At 47.7% G+C, this 19,175-nt stretch overlaps 1 protein-coding gene across 9 annotated transcripts in view; it reads right to left on the minus strand.

Moving 5' to 3' along the window:
* LOC102559106 (rho GTPase-activating protein 39) overlaps positions 1-19,175 on the minus strand; it is a 166,808-nt gene that overhangs the window by 48,118 nt on the left and 99,515 nt on the right. For 8 of the 9 annotated variants that reach the window (XR_002089741.2, XR_002089742.2, XM_014598382.3 and 5 more), the window contains 2 exons: positions 11,744-12,290; positions 7,746-7,835 (listed from right to left, as the gene is read on the minus strand). Coding sequence is in view for 7 of the 9 variants with exons in the window: in XM_014598382.3 (XP_014453868.3) it covers positions 7,746-7,835; positions 11,744-12,290 (637 nt within the window). In the remaining 2 variants the exon portion in view is untranslated. The remainder of the gene's footprint in view (positions 1-7,745; positions 7,836-11,743; positions 12,291-19,175) is intronic. The other variant, XM_019485577.2, reaches the window with a different exon arrangement.

Here is a 19,175-nt window from a genome sequence, read left to right on the forward strand (position 1 = left end):
TTAACAACACACTTTTTTTACTTTGTTTTTCATTGTAGAGATACCCTGAGTCTCATCCTATCTGGACACTGCTCTGGAGATCATTTATAACACATGGATTCTGAATCCAAAAAAATGGGAAAAGCTGGATTCACTGTTCTCAGATGCCAAACATTCCTCAGTATTACATACTAGCAGCCCAGATAGCATCACCGAGGCAAGAAATATCCAGCACTATCCTACTGCTAGAAGATATCTAAAGTGGTTAGAGTTATTATTCCTGGTATGAGATCTGAAATAGAAAAACTAGAGAAAGAAGCAGAGAAGTAGGGTGGGGTGTACCAGAAGCTGGCTTGTAGACATTAATACCCAGCCAAGAAACTCAGAGGAAAAGCAGCTCTGCTTACACCTCAGGCTTATATGGACTCTTTGATATAGGGGAATACGGTCACAAAAGAACCTAGATATTTAAGATTTTTAACAAAAATCTGAGGGCCTCACAGAGAATGGTTGCTTTATCTGTGCCAGGCTTAGCTTGCTTGGAGAGTAAGAAAACAGGACAGTCTGTCTGCACACAGCTACTTCAGCACACCAAAGAAAAAGATTCATACCTGACTCAACACTGATTACTGGAAAAAATGTTCCCAAACCATTGGCTTTGTGTTCCATTTTTTTGTGTCAGACCCTAATTTAAAATTATGTATAGATCTGCCCCATCTGCCTCTGCCATGTCCAAAACTTGCTGCAGAGTTCAAATACTGAGTTTTAATCAGGGGTGTTGGTTGTAGCAGAGTTGGTCCAAGGACATAGGTAGACAAGGTTTTTTGGATACATCTGATATCTTTTATTAGACCAACTAAAATAGTTGGAAACATTCTTCTTTGCAAGCTTTTGGGTACAAACCCCCTTCTTCAGGCAGACCATTTGGTTTTCCATGGCAACCTTTCAACTCAAATAATTAAGGTGACCTGGTTGTGGTCTCAGATTTTTTGCTTTTCCAAAGCACCTGAAACCCTTTGGGTTATGAACTGAATAGAAGGCAACCAAGGCCAAAGCATAGTAGAGAGTGACACAGCCTTACAGATGCAGAAAAAAAGCCCCAGAGAGGCACCCTCTCCCATATCATGCTTTCTTAGTAGGCAAACCAAATTGTTTAGCATAAATTTGAAAGAATTAGATAGACTGGGAAAATACATTGTGAAATGGATTCCTCTCTCTAAATTAAAACTACTTAATGCACTCCTACCTGAGAGTGTAAATGGTAATATTAATTAAGCTATATTGCACATATAAACAGGAAACTAAAATGTTACATATCGTAAAATGTGCAGTGTTATTCACTACATAAAATAATTAACAGAAGGGGGGAAATGTATTATGAAACAGGCCCTAAAACAAGGGAATGCTCAAATAAATGCAAAGGGAACAAATTCAAAACTGATAGCAGAAAATATTATTTCATCATTTGACTGTGGAATTGATTGCCACAGAATTTAGCAAGATTCACAGAGGGCCTGGACATTTATAGAGAATAACAATATTCAGAGTACCACCCAGAACATTAATTAACATAATTAACCTCTCACTCTGAAATATCTGAACTCTGCAAAGGCCTAAACTTCTGCCCAGGCAAACAACCTGACAAGATACTACCGTATTTTCACAATGGGGGAAAAGGCCCCTCATCTTAGAATCAAGTACAAGGATGTGTGTGGGGGAAGACAGAAGGGGCAAGTGGCTGCTGTGGCTCAGGCTCCGGGCCACAACTTTAGCTGCAGCCTGTCCTTCCCCGCCACCCCACCTTACACCACCATCTCACCCCTGCAACCTCTCTCCTCCCCCCCCCCCATCTCTACCCCCCGCAGTCCCCAGTCTACCCCCCACATAGCTTCTCTTCCTCCCCACATAGGCAACTAGTAGGGAGTGCATGGGGGCGCATGTGCCCCCCCTGACGGGGCTGGTACCTCTCTTGACAGCTGACACTGATGCTGTCAGCAGGGCTGGTATCTCCCCTGACAGGGCCACCACTGTTGGCGGCTTCTGCGGGTGCCCCCCCAGATTCAGGAAGCACCAGTCACTCATGCCTCCCCCCTTACCCTTGCTCTGCTGTGGCAGGCTCTGTGTATGCTGCAGCCTGTGGCAGTGAACCCTGCCCCATAGCAGCAATGCACAGTCCACATGGCTGCTATGGGGGCTGCTCTGGGGCCATACTCCATGTCCCAGGCTAGAATGGGAACAGAGCCTGCCAGTGTAGAGCAAGGGTAAGGTGTTGGGGTGGGGGAAGCAGAGGCTAGGGGGAAGGGGGAAACCAAGTTATAGGAAGATAGGCATAAGCAGGGGGAAAGCTGCTTGACCTCCCCATGCTTCCACACTGCTTGCCCATCTGCAGTGGTGATACGGTTGAACTAAACACAACCCTCCAATAATGTGATTCTATACATGGAAAATTATTACACATTTATACATTTTCCATGTATAGAATCTAATTATTGAGGGTTGTCTTGAATTCAAGATTATCTTAGATTCGAGTAAATATAGTAACATGTAGAGAATTGGAAGAATTCTACCACTGCCTTTGCCTGAAATAATCTTTCCACAGCCAGCACAAAACCACCTCCGATCATCTTCCTGCAAGAGCAACAGACAAGATGAACAAAAAAAAAAAAAAATCTGACTGGACAGCTCCACTGAAAAGAACCACAAATTGGACTACTACACCAACTGTTTTAGAAAGAAAGCTACAAGTGAAACTCTCCACAAAAAACAGCCCCATGACTTCTCTTCTTCAGAGAGGAAAGCCATACTGAGAACCAACAACAAAACAGTAATCACAGCAGGAAACAAAAGGAAGAGCTATGGTCATCTTCAACCTTCATAACTACATCAATGAGGCTAACAGACAACTCTGACACTAACTACTAAAAAAAAAAAAAGAGACAACTCTCTAATACTAACCACTATAAAGAACCTGGGGAGGACCCCACACCAGTGTTCACCCTTGAACTCAGAAACACTAACAAAGCCTTTCTATATTAACTTCACACCAGTGATACCTTTTCTGTGAAATCTCAATTCTGTTGTGCAAGCTCACAACAGTGAAGGGCACAGACCATAAATGGATTGATTTTATTCATAGTGAGTGGCAGTGGTAGCTGAGGGTGGATAGCCAAGTTGTGCAGTGAATCCTACCAAAGTCCCTTCCACAATAATTTCACCACCCACTCCCAGCTGGACAAACAATCAGTGGGTGCTTTGCTCAGTGTTGGGGAATCCTCAGGAACCTATAAACACTTGAATAGCTTGAAGCAGACTGGGATGTATGCTTTCACTGCCCAGTTACTGGTAGAAAAGCAGCAGTGCATTCAGTTGCTCACTAAACCTCGATTGGAAGGGAGATGTGTGTACATGCCAATTCCAAGACTTTTCTGTTCTGGGACTAACACAGACTTAACTAGTTGTTTCAGAACAAATGCAGTGTCTGTTTCTATTCTACAAGACACAAGAGTTTCTCAACAAAGTCCAGAACATCCTTACCCCCAGCAACTTTAACCTCAGCAACTGACACTTCCTTCATACCGTAAGCACAGCTATAGGCAAAAAGATGGCTCCCCAATATGCCAACCTCTTAATGAACCAGCTGGAGGAGGAATTTTTAGAAAACTGCACCACCAAACCTGCACTATACCTGAATTATATGGACCATATTTTCATCTGGATTGGACACCTGCACTCACGTACTGACTTCCATCATGGGTTTAACAACTACCCCCCACCCCCCGATTAAGTTCTCTCAGGAACACTTCTATCTTAACATCAACTTTCTAGCTACTACAGACATGGTATCCTACAAACCAGTGTATACAAAACTTCTACAGACAGCCATAATTACATCAACAAAAGCAGCAATCATCCCTAACACACCAAGAAAACTAGTCTAGAACTTAAGCTTTCAGACAACACTACATCTGCTGTAAGGTGAATACTTGTGACACCTACTTCACCAACAAAAACTAACGTTTCCCAGCAAGGACACTCCAGTAGAGAAACTGACTGCATCTTTGAATGTCACACAAATACCCTGCAATAATCCACTACAATACACAAAGAACCCCCCACTGACCACATACCCCTGGCTGTCACGTCATCACCCACTGGAAACTGTAAGAAGGATTAGCAAACAACTACAAAAGGATCATACCTGGGGATGTTCCGCATTTTTCTTGATTGGACCTTAATGGGGGGGTTTTTGCCTTCCTCAGAAACACTGGAATTTGGCTGAAGCCAAGACTGGGGATTGTGACTAGTGTGAGACACTGATCCTGCTGGGCCTAAAACTCAGAGGCTCTTGTTTAGAGGGCTTTGCTCCTCTGCTCAGGGTCAGACTGATCACCATATCTGGGAGGAAGAAGGAAGTTTATCCTGTGATCGGATTAGTACAGACTGGTGGGGGTGGGGAGGGATTTACCTTTCTCTGTAGCAGAGTATGGCCTTCTTCCTTGAATATCTTGAGTGGGTTTAACAACCTTTGCAGTGGCAGAATATTAAGAGCTCTTACCCCCCTGCTCTACCTGTGGCAAGTTTGAGTGTTCTTGGTGTTTGGGGCAATATGCCTAGTGGTTGTGTGACAATGTTGATTGTCTAGATTTAGGAATGGATGGTATGGGATGGGCTGGACAGGGATGATCCTTCCTTGAGCTAGACCTCCAGAGGCCCTTTCCAGACCTATTTTTATACGATTCTATTCCCAACCCTCCCACCCCCAGCTTCTAGCTTCCAAAAAATCTCCAAACCTCATCCAGCTTATCATCAGAAGTGATAAACTGGTATATTGGAGGGTTGTCTGACAAAAAGACATCAAGTGAAATGCTACCTTGTCAAATATTAATTGCCAAACCTATCAACATATGTCCATTGCAACCACAATTAACACCCACCCAGCAAAGCCATCAGAATCTATGGATCCCATGTATGTCTATCAAAGTGTGATATACCTCATCCAATGCACTAAATGCTCTCATAGAAACTATGCGGGTGAAAATAAATAACCATTACATTCCAGAATGAACAATAACAGAAAAAGAATAAAGGACAGAAACATACAATCACCAGTAGAAGAACATTTTTCACAGAACAACCTTTCCCTTTCTGACCTTATAATCTATGTGCTTGTGACAGGTACACGATCTGGGCCGACCTAAATGTGCCCCGCACACCTGTTCCTGGGGGCAACCACCTGCCTACTCGCCTGCTATGCCTTGTTGTTAATTGGTGTTAATTAGCAGGAGGCTTCCCTTGTACTGCCCCGCTGCCAGGTGGCGCTATCTGCGGCTCCGTTTCCTCCCCTACACTGCAGTCCACATCTTGCCAATGGAATAGTCGTTGACTCAGGTCTATCACTATCTGGCCCCTTCCTGTTCTCTCTGGGCCTTCCTTCCTTAGATGAACTCCCTCCAGTGCTAGGGCTTTCCCCAGCCCTATCTCACTCTGCGCCCTCTTCTCCGGTGCCTTATCTACAATGCTGCCCCCGCTCTGGGGCCTTCTCAGTGATGCTAAGCCCTTTCCTGGGGCTCACCATGCCCGCCCTGGGGCTTCCCAATAATGCTGCCCTCTCCTGGGGCTCTCCTTGCCCCCACTGGGGCTTCCCAATAATGCCGCCCTCTCCTGGGGCTCTCCTTGCCCCCACTGGGGCTTCCCAATAATGCCGCCCTCTCCTGGGGCTCTCCTTGCCCCCACTGGGGCTTCCCAATAATGCCGCCCTCTCCTGGGGCTCTCTGTGCCCACACTGCAGCTCCTTAATAATGCTGCCCCCTATCTGGAGCTCACCATGCCAACGCTGGGCTTCTCCGTAAGGCTGCCCCCTCTCTGGGGCTCCTTAATAATGCTGCCCCCTATCTGGGACTCACCATGCCCAACTTAGGCTTCTCAGTAAGACTGCCCCCTCTCTGGGGCTCACCGTACCCACACTGGGGCTCCTTAATAATGTCCCCTCTCTGGGGATTCTCAAGTGCCCTTCTCTAGGGCTGGGATCTATGCACCCCAAACGCTGTGCCCTCACTGGCACTGGGGTCCCCACTCGGCAGTGAGTCCCCTATGAGGCCTCCTCCAACCCCTAATAGCCTCACCCAAACCACCGGTCTTGTAACAACAACAAAACACAAGCCCCTGGGCTGTAACATAAATTAAAGCCGCCCAGCTAAAACATCAGTCCGGCCTACCGGGGAACACCCCTTTCTTCATCAGTGTCAAAACGCTGCTCCTGTAGTCAGGCCTCCCTCTTCTCCCCTGAGAGAATTCCTTCCTCTTAGGCCACTGGCAGGGAACTGCCTCTAGCCCCAGCCCCTAGGGTTTATAAGGGCCAGGCCCTGCCCCTTCTGGTCAGTTGACCTTTCCTGGTTGCTCCGGCAACCCACAGCTGGGCTTATTTCCTGCTAGGGCTTCCTCCCCAGCAGTTTTCCCCTCTTTGGGAGCAGGGCACCTCAGTGCTCTGTGACAGTGCTCAAGGAAAATTTACAAAACACCTTCAAAAGACAGGCTGGAGAACAAAAATTCATAACTCTACTGGACACCAAAACCCAGGGATTAAACACAGACATTGACTTTTTGACTCATTATAATCTACCTGCTAATCTCTCTGTCCTCCAGGACCCTCTTTCCTCTTGCAGGTTATCCTTATTGCATTTCTCCCGTCTTTCAGTTTATCCTGATAATGTCTCTTTGTTCTGTTTACTGACCTTCTGCATTCCTTTTAGCACACTGGGTTTTTATTTACATACGGGATTTTTCACAGGCTACTGTTCTATTCATTATTTAGCTCCGGCTACATCTGCTTCTTTTTCAGATCTGTTCAAAAGCTTGTCTAAAATCTCTCCCAACCATGCAGCTGGTCCAATAAAAGAGATCACTCTTTCCTCCTGCCAAATATCCTTGCCTTAATGACTCATTACAATATATTTGCTATCCGTGCTAACTTCTATGCTTTCCACAGGTAATAACAATTATTCTCCCACTTCTCTTTTCTTCTACATAATTAGATTACCTATGTTATTTAGACAATTAGAATGTTTTGAAGCCACTTTTGATGCCACTTCTTTATTCCTAGTTTACATCCTTCCTCCATTCCTTTAAGGGACTGAAGTGCACAGCTCCCCCAACTACAGTGCACAGCACAGAGGAAAACTGGGGAGGTCCTGAGGTGCTGCAGGTATGACTGAGCCACAGACCAGGTAACCAAGCTGGAAGTTGGGTTATGAGATTTGTTATCAAAATGATGAGTTATTTATGCCTTTTAGTTCTGGCCTAGGTTGTATTATAGAAAAGCTAGAAATGTGTGGTGGAGCTGGGCTACATTCCCAGGTTCAGCACTTGAGGTCCTGAATCACCTCCAGTTCCTCAGGTGCTGCCCACTCAAAGGTGAGAGGTATCACATATTTTGCTTGCTGAACGCAACATCCAGTGTACAGACCCTCCCCAATGTCACACACATACAGCCAACTTCATGTGGCAACATGTAACAACATATCTGTTACACATGTGCATGTTTACCCCATGTTTGCCCAGGACACAAGTATACCGCTATATCCAGGTACATTTCTTTGGCATGTTAAGGCTAAAATATTAAAACCTGGGTGCCTACAATTAGATCTCTGAACTCGCATTTAAGGTCATTAAATAAGTGGCCTGATTTTCAGAGGCATTAAGTAACCCAGACTACTTGAAGTCCACAAATCCTTCCCTCTTAGCTCGTCTCCCATTCTGCTTCTTGTTACCTTCATCATTTGTGTTTTGCTTCCTCTTTTTCCTGGATTTTGAGTTCTTCTTGTTTTTGAGATCCAAGAGTTTCTTGATGCGCTGCACAACTGAAAATCCAAAGTATCATTAACTGAGTGACAAAGGAGACTGCTACCTGTCCTCCACACCTTCCACTATAACAGGAAGAGGCACTGAAATCAGACAGCTATTAACACAGAAAAATAAGATCCCCCAACTCCTGAAACTGTCTAAAGACATCGGCTAAACAGCCTGTTTCAATGTTACTGAAGGAGGGTGGTGGGAAGGAGGATGCTTTGAGCTAGGAGACATCAATATCCCAGCTAATTCCAGATGGGCCCTGGGCTGGAAGGCTTAAAATGTCATTGGAATTCTTTGAACAGCAAAAATAATGGAAAGGGGGCTCCTGAATGTCAAACCACCAAAAGCTCATCTTGCTTACTGGTTCACTACATGCTTCTGTTGCCAAAGTGACAAAAATGGTGAAAAGCAAAACTACTGAGGAGAGGTCGAAAGAGCTGGGGATATTTAGTCAAGAGAAGAGAAGACAGTGAGGATTTGATGATAGTCTTCAAATACGTTAAGGCCAATTATAAAGAGGATGAAGACAGTCTTTTCTTTGTGGCTGTAAGGGACAGCACCATGAGCAATGGCCTCAAACTACACCAGAGGAAATGTAGGTTGGAGATCAAGGTTTGGATCTCATCAAGATGAGTGAGTGGTCAAAAAATGGCAGACGAATTTCAGTGTCAACAAGTGTAAGGTAACGTACATGGGGAAATATAACTTCAATTATACGTACACAATGCTGGGTTCTGAACTAGCTGTTACAAATCAGAAGAGACTTTGGAGACCTTGACTAGTTCTCTAAAAACATCAGCTCAGTGTGTAATGATGGACAAAAAGTTAATAAAATGTTAGGCATCATCAAGAAGGAAACTGAAAACAAAATGGAAAATATCATCATGCCACTACACAAATCCATAGTGCATCAGCATCTTGAATACTATGTGCAGTTGTGGTCTCTGCATCTTACAAAGAATGTAGTAGCATTAGAAAAGGTACAGAGAAGGGCAACTAAGACAATCAGATGTATGGACCAGCTGCCATACCAGGAGAAATTAAAAAGGCTACAATTCTTCAGTTTGGAAAGGAGAAGGCTAAGGATAGAAAGGTTAAGAGGTCTGTAAAATCATGAAAAGTGTGGATTAAGTGAAAGGAAATGGCTATTCACCAAGTCCCAGGATACTAGAACTATGTGGCATGACTGAAATTAGCAGGGGACAGGTTTAAAATGAAGAGAAATTTTTTTTTATGCAGTGGGTAGTTAACTTGTGGAATTCATTACCACAGGAGGTTATAGAGGCTGATAATATAATTAGGTTTCAAAAAGGATTAGACAAATTCACCAAAGTCAGGTCCACTGGTACTATTAAATAGAACAGTGTGGCGGAGCACCTTTGGGGTGCTCGCCACGTGGCAAGGGCTGCAGTAGGCTGGGGCTGAGCCCAGCAGGGAAGGCAGCCAAGTGAAGCCCCTCAGCTCTCATTCTAAGGGGGGAGGTGTGTGGCGGAGCACTTTTGTGGGTGCTCGCCACTTGAGGCCTCTCACAGGCTCTGAGGGGAGCCTGCTTTGGAGGAGCAGCTGGGGAAACCTTCCCCAGGTACCATTTTAAGGGGGAAGGAGTGTGGCAGGGCACTGTTGGTGCCTGCCACTTTAAGACCGGAGCCAAGCAGCCAGCAGGTGCTTGATTGCAGCAGCCATTTTAGATCTCTGGCCGCCTATATAAACAGATCAGTTTCCTACTGGCAGGGCAGGCAGTAATATTGGTTGGTTGTAATGCTCCATAACATCCTGGAGGTAAGGGAGGTGCTGTAGGGGATTAATTGGAGGCTCCTGGGCATGACCTAAAACTGCACTCTGCTGGAAGTGGGTGGCCTGGTGGGGCTCTCAGTGGTGCGGGAGGTCCCAGGAAATACCAGAGCAGTTATCACCCTGGTGAAAGGTGGGTAGGGGCACCTTAACCCTAGCCCTCACCTTTGGGTGTGTTTGCATACCATTGGAGGTAGTTGGGGGGAGGGGGGGGCAGGTGTGGCTGAGGCCACCTGAGCCCTGTGGAGTGCAAGACCCTGAGAGCTCCCAAGGAGGGAGAGTGGGGGGGCCAGGCATGGCTGAGGCCACCTGAGCCCTGAGGGGTGCAAGACCCCAAGAGAACCTGAGGAAGGAGAATTGGGCCAGGCACGGCTACAGCCACCTGAGCCCACCAGGGAGCGAAGCCCCGTGGCCCCAGGTGAGGGGGCGGTGTGGAGCCCCGAATGAAGGGGGCAGAGATGAGTGACCCTGAGTAAGGGGGGCAGTGTGGAGCCCCGAGTGAGGGGATAAGAATGCCCTGGTGAGGGGTGGCTCCAGAAAGGGGTGGAGATGAAGAGCCCCAGTGAGGGGGAAGGAAAACTACAGGGTTGAGTGCCCAGTAGGCTTATGTATATAGAGTTGCCCCCAGAAGGGGCTAGAGCAAGCTTAGATCTGGTCAGGTAATTGGCTGGCCACTACCCTGGTGAGGGTCATGGGAGAGGCCCAAAAGACAGTATGTCTGCCACCCAAGGATTGGACTAGCTAAGCCTATGGCCTAAGGGGCCCGCTCCAAGATGGAGCAAGGCAGAATGAGTCACTGATGTATGAAAGAGACCCTGTGAGAGAGGGTGGAGTGTGAGAGGCCCTAGTGAGAGGAGGGCGGTATGAATGTGTGTGACTGAGGCCTGAAGGCGTGGCCTAAGCCTGTTTTGGCTGTAAGCCGGGAGCACTGTAACAACATCTGGATGCCATCTGTGAGGCATGGGCTGCAGTATAGGGGAGGTACAGAGCTGCAGATAGCGCTCCCTGGCATCAGGGCAGAAATGGGCAGCCTCCCACTTAATGAACATATTAATTACCAACAGGGTGTGGCAAGTGAGTCAGGTGGGGCTCCCCAAAGTGGGGAGCCCCACTTTGCCACAGTCAGGGATGTATCTTCTGAAATCCATGAATATGGAAATCAACCATTCTGTTGATTTCAGGGAAGCTATGACATGGTGTGGACTAGTTTAGACGTGCCTTGTTCATATACTCTCCCACTAAAGCATCTCCTATTTGTCATTGTCAGAGAGGACACTAGGTTAGATGGACCATTGGTCTGACTTCTTGTACTCTTACACTTGACAGAAGTTTGTCATCATTTGCCTTTATCTAGGATCAGGATGATCCACCATTTGTTTTGTCAGACCCAAGTCAGAATTACTGGTGAACATCTATATGAGATGCTTACTGCAGTTGCCTAATTAGCTCCACAATAAAGTGTCACCATCTACACTTACAGAGCTATTAGACTAGAGTAAACTAATTAACCCCGCTATAGGTTGGTATTGCCCTACACAAGTACTATTCTACAGTGGAGTTATTTACTCTGCCACAATGCATATATAATGGTGACTGGGGCTGGCTGGGGCACAAGGGTACTACAATGCAGGGGCTCCTGCCAGGTAGCACCACACTACCATGTAGTATCCTCATGCCCTAGCCAGCCCCTTTGCAGCACACTAAGCCAGGGTGCAGCAGCTCCAGGCTGGCAGGCTGACACCACCCCCTTCCCCCCCCCCCCCCCCCCAAAGGCCCACTACCAGCTGGAGCTGCATCGCCCCAGTTCAACATGCTGCAATCCCACGCACGTGTGTAAACACTACACCCGGGAGCAATAAACTCCAGCACGAACTGCAATAGAATTTATTCAGGTGCATTAACTGCATGTGTAGATGTGCCCTGGGAGGATAAAGAGGAGCTATGCTGCATGTTGGCAGGGCTCACCTCTATGGCATACCGTCACCTCAGCAATACAAATTAGAGAAATACTCATTTTCTTCTCACTTTTTGTGATGTGCTTTACTAGTCAGCCCTGTCAGTTGCCCCTGAAAATGGCACAATCCAAATAGTGTTGGGGATGTTGTGACATGTATGAGACACTTACTGTATTGATCACTGTCGAGGTGGCAATAAATATAACCTTCCAGGTAAGACTGGAATTTGGGTGATGGTGAGAAAAAGGCTAGACTAATGGCCATGAGTTCCCAGCCCCGTGCCAGACTTTGGTAACACGTATTGTCTGTAGTCTGCCTAATTAGCTGTATGTACAACTCATCCCGTAAGCCCTGTATGCTCCAGCACTTGGTAATTGTGACTAAAGCCACATGATTGTGGTCCATGTGTGTCTGGCGGTCTCCCATGTAGATCTGCACCAACTTAAACATCTCACATGCTTCCTTTTTGATGGTGCGGTTGCTTGTAATCAGCATTGGCTTTTTGATGGAGTCCCCACTCCAGGAAAGCATGTTGGAAATGGAGATCCTGCGGCGGAAGATGCCTTGAGTGTGCATATTGAGGTTTTTGGAAGCCCAGTCTACCATGCTGCTTTGAGGGATGGGCTCTGGTAATGCAATGCAGGGAAACTGGTATCCCATACAGCTGTCAGGCTGCCTGCTGTTCTCTTGCTTGGAGTTTGACTCTATTGTTTCAGGCTGCAATGGAGAACAGACAAGTTATATTCAAAAACATCTCAGCTGACTCCCTTACCTCAGTGAAGGAGTCAGCCATCAGACCAACACCAGCTGTATAGTGACAAGAAAAGAAAAAAAGGTCTTGTGTACAGGCAATTGTTGGAATCTGCTTTCCTGCACAGAATCCAGTAGACACAGCAGCAGAGCCGGCATTCAGCTCATAAAGCAGGTTTAAGGACAAAGCTATCCTCTTTCCCTGTCCCCTTGCAGGTATAGGAGATGGTACTTATTTCCAAAGTTGGCCCCAAACTTTAGGTGCAAACCCAGGACAGCTCCCAGATCACTTCCTTTTACAGCTTCCCTTTGTTAAAACTCCAGTCCTATAGTTATATCCTGCCCCTATTTTTCCAAATCTATTCCAAAAAAATCATTATAAACACTTAGGGCCAAGTCCCAGTTGACTCTAAGGCACCTCCATTCTGGCATTTCACCTCTTAAAATGTTGGCATTTTACCTCAGGAAAGTAATTCTGATTAACAGCATTGTAGATGCCTACGCTTCCAAACACTGACAGACTCCCAAGGTTCCCTAACCACTCATCCAGTGACTAATGTTGAAGACCTAAATAGACCTGACACGAAGGAACATAACCCAGAACACCCAAACCCCAGGAGACTACTGCAACCACTATATTATGAAGTCAGGGTCCCTCTTGCTTGCTCTCTTTCTGGCCCCAGGTATCTCGCACTTCTGGCTGCTCAGAGGAGTAGAGTACTTATAGCCTGATAGTTGGAACACTATTCTGAGAAACAGGTGTGGGTCTGAATCCATTCAAGATAAGGTGGACCTAGAACCAAGTTTCCCACCTCTTGCTACTAAGTGCTCTTGCTACTAAACTCTAACACTGTGACTATCATTTTCTATTGAGCTGCATGTGGCCCTGGGCCCTGCATACCTAAGAGACCACCTCTTCTCATAATGGCCCCTAACACCAGCCAAGAGCAACCTCCTGCAAGTAGCATTTGTCTGCCAAGTTCATTTGGCAAGAACATGCGAGAGGTCATTCTTGGTAGTTCCTCCTCAGCTCTGGAACTGCCTCCTCCTTGAGGCTCATCAGAGCCTGAGCCTGGATATCTTCTGGAAGCATTTTATGTTCTTATTTAAAGCAGACTTTTAGCAGATGGGGTTAAGTTCTGTGATATTGTTTGGGGAACTATAACTATTTTATTTCAATATTTTAACCGTTTTATAATTTATCTTATTTTTATTGTAAGCTTCCCTGGACCTTTTGAAAAGCATGGCATATAAACCAGATAAATACAAAAATAAACAAATAATGTACACTCTCGGCCTCAAACAGTTGCACATCAAGGTCTGTCGTCATTTAAAAAATGGGGGATGGAAGCAGAGCATGTGCACTGCCCAGGCTAAGAATCACTGGCCTAATACAGCAAGCATTTGATGAGAATATGATGTGTTAAATCTTAATTTGGCTGTGAAAGGGTTAATAAATCAGGCTGCTGCACAGTTGGGGGGGGGGGGGCGCTAGAAGGGGAATCCTGCCTCTGGTCTGCTTTTGGCAGCAGCAGAAGCTCATATTCTTGCCACAGCTCTCCCCAGTCCAATACTGCATGCTCCTCCAGAAACAGAGGAACACAGGACGCTCCCACCTACTTCTGTTTCCAAAAGATCATCTGGTATCAGATCAGGAAGGGTTTTGGCACAAGCGCTCACTCTGGCTGCAGCTGCTTCCCAATCTGCCTGGGGGTGAGGCATACAGGGTATTTAAACTTGGTATTTAAACTTGGCCAGGATGGCTCCCACCCTTGGAAAGGGAACTGTGATACCCTGACTGAGAACCACTGATCTAAGCACTTTTAAGTGCCTAAATTCTGTCTAGGCAGACAAGGTTCTTTTGATAAATCTGATATCAGATTTACCTGAAGTACCTTGTCTGCCTATGTCCTTAGATTAGGTCTGTGCAAAACAGTACCGTTCTGATTCAACTTCTGTTTCAACGATTCGACAGAACAGTGTTTCGTTTTGAGTTTTGTTTCATTTTGAAAACACTATTCTGTTTCATTTCATCGAAACTACTCTGCTGTTTCAATGTTTCACTTATAGGTTATTATGGGGAAACATAAAATACAGCAGGCAGGAAGACGGGGGGCTCACCTGCACCCCCGGGATGGCTGCCGGGGCTGTGCTGGAGTCCTCCCAGGGGTGTGAGCCCCCAATCTGCCTGTCAGATGAGAGAAGCCAGGTGCTGCCACCTGGGACCAGTGCTGGGAAAATCACTGCTACCGCCAGTCCCGGGCAGCAGCACCCAGCTCCTGTCATTCGGCAGGCAGATTGGGGGCTTGCCCACACGCCCAGGAGGACTCTGGCACAGACCCTGCAGCCCTCCCGGGGGTGCTGGCGGGCCCCTGATCTGTCTGCTGGCTGACAGGAGCCGGTACTGTCGCTTGGGGCCAGCAGAGCCAGGGCAGATAAGCTGCCCTGATCCCGGGGTGGGGGAAGAGTCCTTGCATCAATTGATCTGCCATGGGCCCCGCACTCACCTGGAGCTGGCTCCAGTATGGGGCTGGGGAAGATCAGCTCGTGCGGGACCCGCCATCTCCATCGAGGTGGGGGAGGGTCTCCGCACCAGCTGATGTGCACACACCTGGAGCTGGCTCCAGTATGGGGCTGGGGCAGATCAGCTAGTGTGGGGACCCACTGCCCCGATCCTGGGGCAGGAGAGGGTCCCCGCAGCAGCTGACATGCACCCACCTGGAGCCATCTCTGGTACGGGGCTGGGGCAGATCAGCATGGTCCCCGCATAAACTGATCTGCCCCGGCCCCATACCGGAGCCGGTTCCAGGCAGGTGCGGGGCCTGGGGCAAATGAGCTCATGCAGGGACCTTCCCCCACTCCAGGTTTGGGGAGGCGGGTCCCCGCACCAGCAGATCTGCCCCAGCTCCAGTGGCCACAGGCAGTAGCATCTGGCTCCTGTTAGCCAGCAGGCAGATTGGGGGCCCGTCGGCATCCCCGGGAGGGCTGCGGGGTCTGTGCCAGTCCTCCTGGGGTGCATGCCCCCATCTGTCTGCTGGCTGACAGGAGCCAGCTGCTGCCACCTGGCAACAGCACTGATCTTCCCGGCGCTGGGTGTAAGCTGCACCCAGAGCTGGTCTGTCATCTGGCAGACAGATCAGGGGCCTGCAACCCTGGGAGGATGCTAGCACAGCCCCCGCAGCCCTCCTGGGGGTGCAGGCAAGCCTCCAATCTGCCTGCTGGATGACAGGAGCCGGGTGCTGCCAGCTGGGACTAGCGCTGAAGCCAGTAAGCCTGGCTTCAAAACTTGAAACATTTCGAAACCTTCAAAACGTTTCGAGTTCCCTTGTTTCAAAGCTGTTTCGAATACTTTTGTTTCATTTCAATTTCGCTGTTTCGAGCTTGAATCTCATCGAAACAGCTTCAAAACAATTGAAATTTTGCACAGCCCTACTTCAAACCAACACCCCTACCACCAATACCCCTAAATTCTGCCTAAATCCTATTTAAGTAATTATGGGGTTGATTAGAATTTGGCCCTTAATGTTAAAAGCAGGTCAGCTTTTGAGAGCTTTTATCCTGAGAACCCTTGTGCTACCTGATTCAAACTTCACGTGATAAATTTTACTCAGGACCCTCTACTAGCACAACAGTTTCCAGGATCATCTCTGCTGTCATTTTCTTCCCTCTGCCAGCATGGCCCTGATATTCTCACCATAGTGTCTATGCCTTATCCCACAACCTGTGCAATCATACTCCTGGACCTTTGTCTCCCATAGCTTAGCTCCCATACATCACAACATCCAGCCAGTTTCCCTAGTCATCCTGAAGCTCCATGGCCTCAAAACTAATACATGCTTGTCACCTAGCGAACATGGTTACACAGGCCACTAGGACCTTCTGCCTTTGACTGGCTTCTGTAAATCATTCCATTATCCCTAGGACAAGTTAAACAAAATTTGGACACACACACACACACACACACACGAATCTGGTTCAAGATTAGCACCACATGTAGGATAATAGCAGTAGGCCTGTGCAAATAGGGAAGTATTTGATTCAGATTCAGTCAATTCAGAGATTTGAATCACTGCCCTGAATTGATTCAGCTTAATCGCCTTTGGCAGATTCAGAGCTGATTCGGAGAGATTCAGCCATAGACTATAATGAGGAATCACTGAAATACCTATAACTTTGTCATTTTTTGGCAGATTTGGATGAAAACACCAGGCATGGTAGCCCCTTCTGAGGCCATGAGGCCTGCCAGGTTTCAAGGAGATAGGTGCAGGGGTTTCTGGGAAACTGTATCTCAAGCATCTGAAAGCAAAACTTGTGACACGTGTGACTGTGTGTGTGTGTGTTAAGGCACAGAGGGATGAAACCAGCAGGGATGGTAGATCTCCACCTGCCCACCTGTTTGTGAACCAGCTGCCTGCCCCTCTTTTTCCTCCCATGCCTTGATGAAAAACTGATTCAGATGTTTTCCGAGCAGGAGGCTGCCCGGAACAAAGATACAAGGGCTGGGTCCAAATCCAGTGTCAACAACATCTGCTCCACAGCTCCGTACCTCCCCTTACACTGCGGCCCGTACCTTGCAGGTTGTATCCTTCACCTCCTCCAGTTGTGGTCCCTTCTCTGGGACCTTTGGCTCCCCCTTAGGCCCTGGGCCCGCCTTCAGGACAGTTGGAATCCCAAGCCTCTTGCTCTGGCCATTCCTTGCGGTGAGCCCCTGGCCCATTGACCCCACTTCAGGTCCTGGCCCTAGCACAGACCAGTCAAAAGTATCTCTGATATCTTTTATTAGACCAACTGAATAGTTGGAGAAATATATCTTAGCAAGCTTTCAGGTTGCCTTTGTCAGGCTGAGGAAGCATCTAATTGGAGGGGGTGTGTGCTCTTCCTGGATGGAATGAATAGTAAAGAAGCCAGAGGCTGGCATGCAATGCAGGCAAGAAAGCCAATCAGTGAAAATGTAAATTGAGGTGTTGGGGGGGGGGGGGGGCAGGACAGGCTGGGGTGGGGGAGGGGAGAAGGGGGATGTAGCAGGTGAAAGTGGAGAGGTACCTGGGGAGTCAGATGTCAGGCAGGTTATACTGTGTCAGAAATCTAATGTCTACGTTGAATGTATGAGTTTCTGTATCTAGGAGGTTGATGAGGTGAAGTTCATAGGCTCATCTGTGAACAGTGGTTTGTAAATTCAAACAAGCACTGAACCTCACTAATCTCATCACCAGAAGCAAGCTTCCTACAGCCCAAAACACACCAAATGAATACAGACCATGCCAGGACAAGAAATGCAAAACCTGCCAACATATTAATTCAATCTATTATGGACAATAATACCCAACTACCTGTGGGGTCATATTTCTCACAAAAAGCCACTCTGTCTCCAATCTCTCAGGCCTAATCCTCAAAGGGAATTTACAAACCACTTTTCACAGATGAGCCTATGAACTTCACCTCATCAACCTCCTAGATACAGAAACTCACAGACTCAATATAGATATTGGATTTATGACACACTATAACCTGCCAGACATCTGACTCCCCAGGTACCTCTCCACTTTTACCTGTTACATCTCCCTTCCCCCACCCTCCCAGCCTGTCCCTCACCCCCTGACACCTCAATTTACGTTTTCACTAACTGGCTTTCTTGCCTGCATTGCATGCCGGCCTCTGGCTTATTCACAATTCATTCCATCCAGGAAGAGCAGGGGGCCTTCCCAGTGCAGGTAAGAACTCAGCCTGCCCTCCTGTTTCTGGACCAACCTCCCGCCCCTCTTCTAACTGCCACACCTTGATAGAAAACTGATTCAGATGTTTCCCAGGTGGGAGGCTGCCCATTTAGGCCCCCAATGTCTAGGGGTGACATGCATCCATTCTGCAGCTCCACACCTCCCCTAACACTGTGGCCCATGCCTCGCAGATGCCCTCCCAGGCAGCTAAGCTCGTCTAGAGCCTCACAACTTCACTACAACTAGCAAGCCTCAGGCCTCTCAAAGATCTTATATCTACTGGCTGGTGATGCAGCGAGTGCCCCCTCCAGCTCTGAGAGCAGGGCATTAAATGGTTAAGAAAAAGAAAAGGAAAGGAAATAGGTGCAGATTGAGTTAGGAGGGTGGCACTCATTCCGTCTGCAGGTGGAGCCGGGGGAACCCCAGCAGTGGGAGTTTCACCTTCAGCACCACAAAGCTTTCTCATGTGTGTGGATGAGCTCTATCTGACTCAAGAAGTCTATGGGCTGACAAGAGGTAAAGCGCTGCTTGACTTGGTACTGGCAATGGGGGACGACCTAATCAGCAACCTAATGATCGAAGGGAAGCTGGGTGACAGTGACCACAAGCTGATCACCTTCAACATAAGCTGTAAAGCTGGCAAGTCAGTCAGCAATACAGGAGTCCTCGACTTCAAGAAGGACTGACTTTTACAAGCTCAGGAGGCTTTTCAGTGAGGCCCTAAGGGACCATGACCCAAACGGGAGGGGAGTTCAGGATAAGTCGTTGCTCCTCAAGGGAGCAATCCTGGATGCACAAGCAAAGTCTATCCCATCTCGGAGGAAAGGCAGCAAAAGGGCACAGCAGCCCCCTTGGCTCTCCAGGGAACTAGCGGACCTCCTGCATCTAAAAAGAAAGACCTCCAAAGGATGGAGGACTGGATCTACCTCCAAGGAGGAATACTCTGCACTGGTCTGGACCTGCAGGGAGCGAACCAGGAAAGCCAAGGCTGCGACGGAACTCCAACTAGCTACAAGCACCAAAGACAATAAAAATTCCTTTTTTAGATATGTGGGGTGCCGGAGGAAAAGCAAGGGCAACACTGGACCCCAACTAAACCAGAAGGGATAACTGACAACCGACACACAGGAGAAAGTGA

Source organism: Alligator mississippiensis, chromosome 9, assembly GCF_030867095.1.
Source record: "Alligator mississippiensis isolate rAllMis1 chromosome 9, rAllMis1, whole genome shotgun sequence".
NCBI lineage: Eukaryota > Metazoa > Chordata > Crocodylia > Alligatoridae > Alligator > Alligator mississippiensis.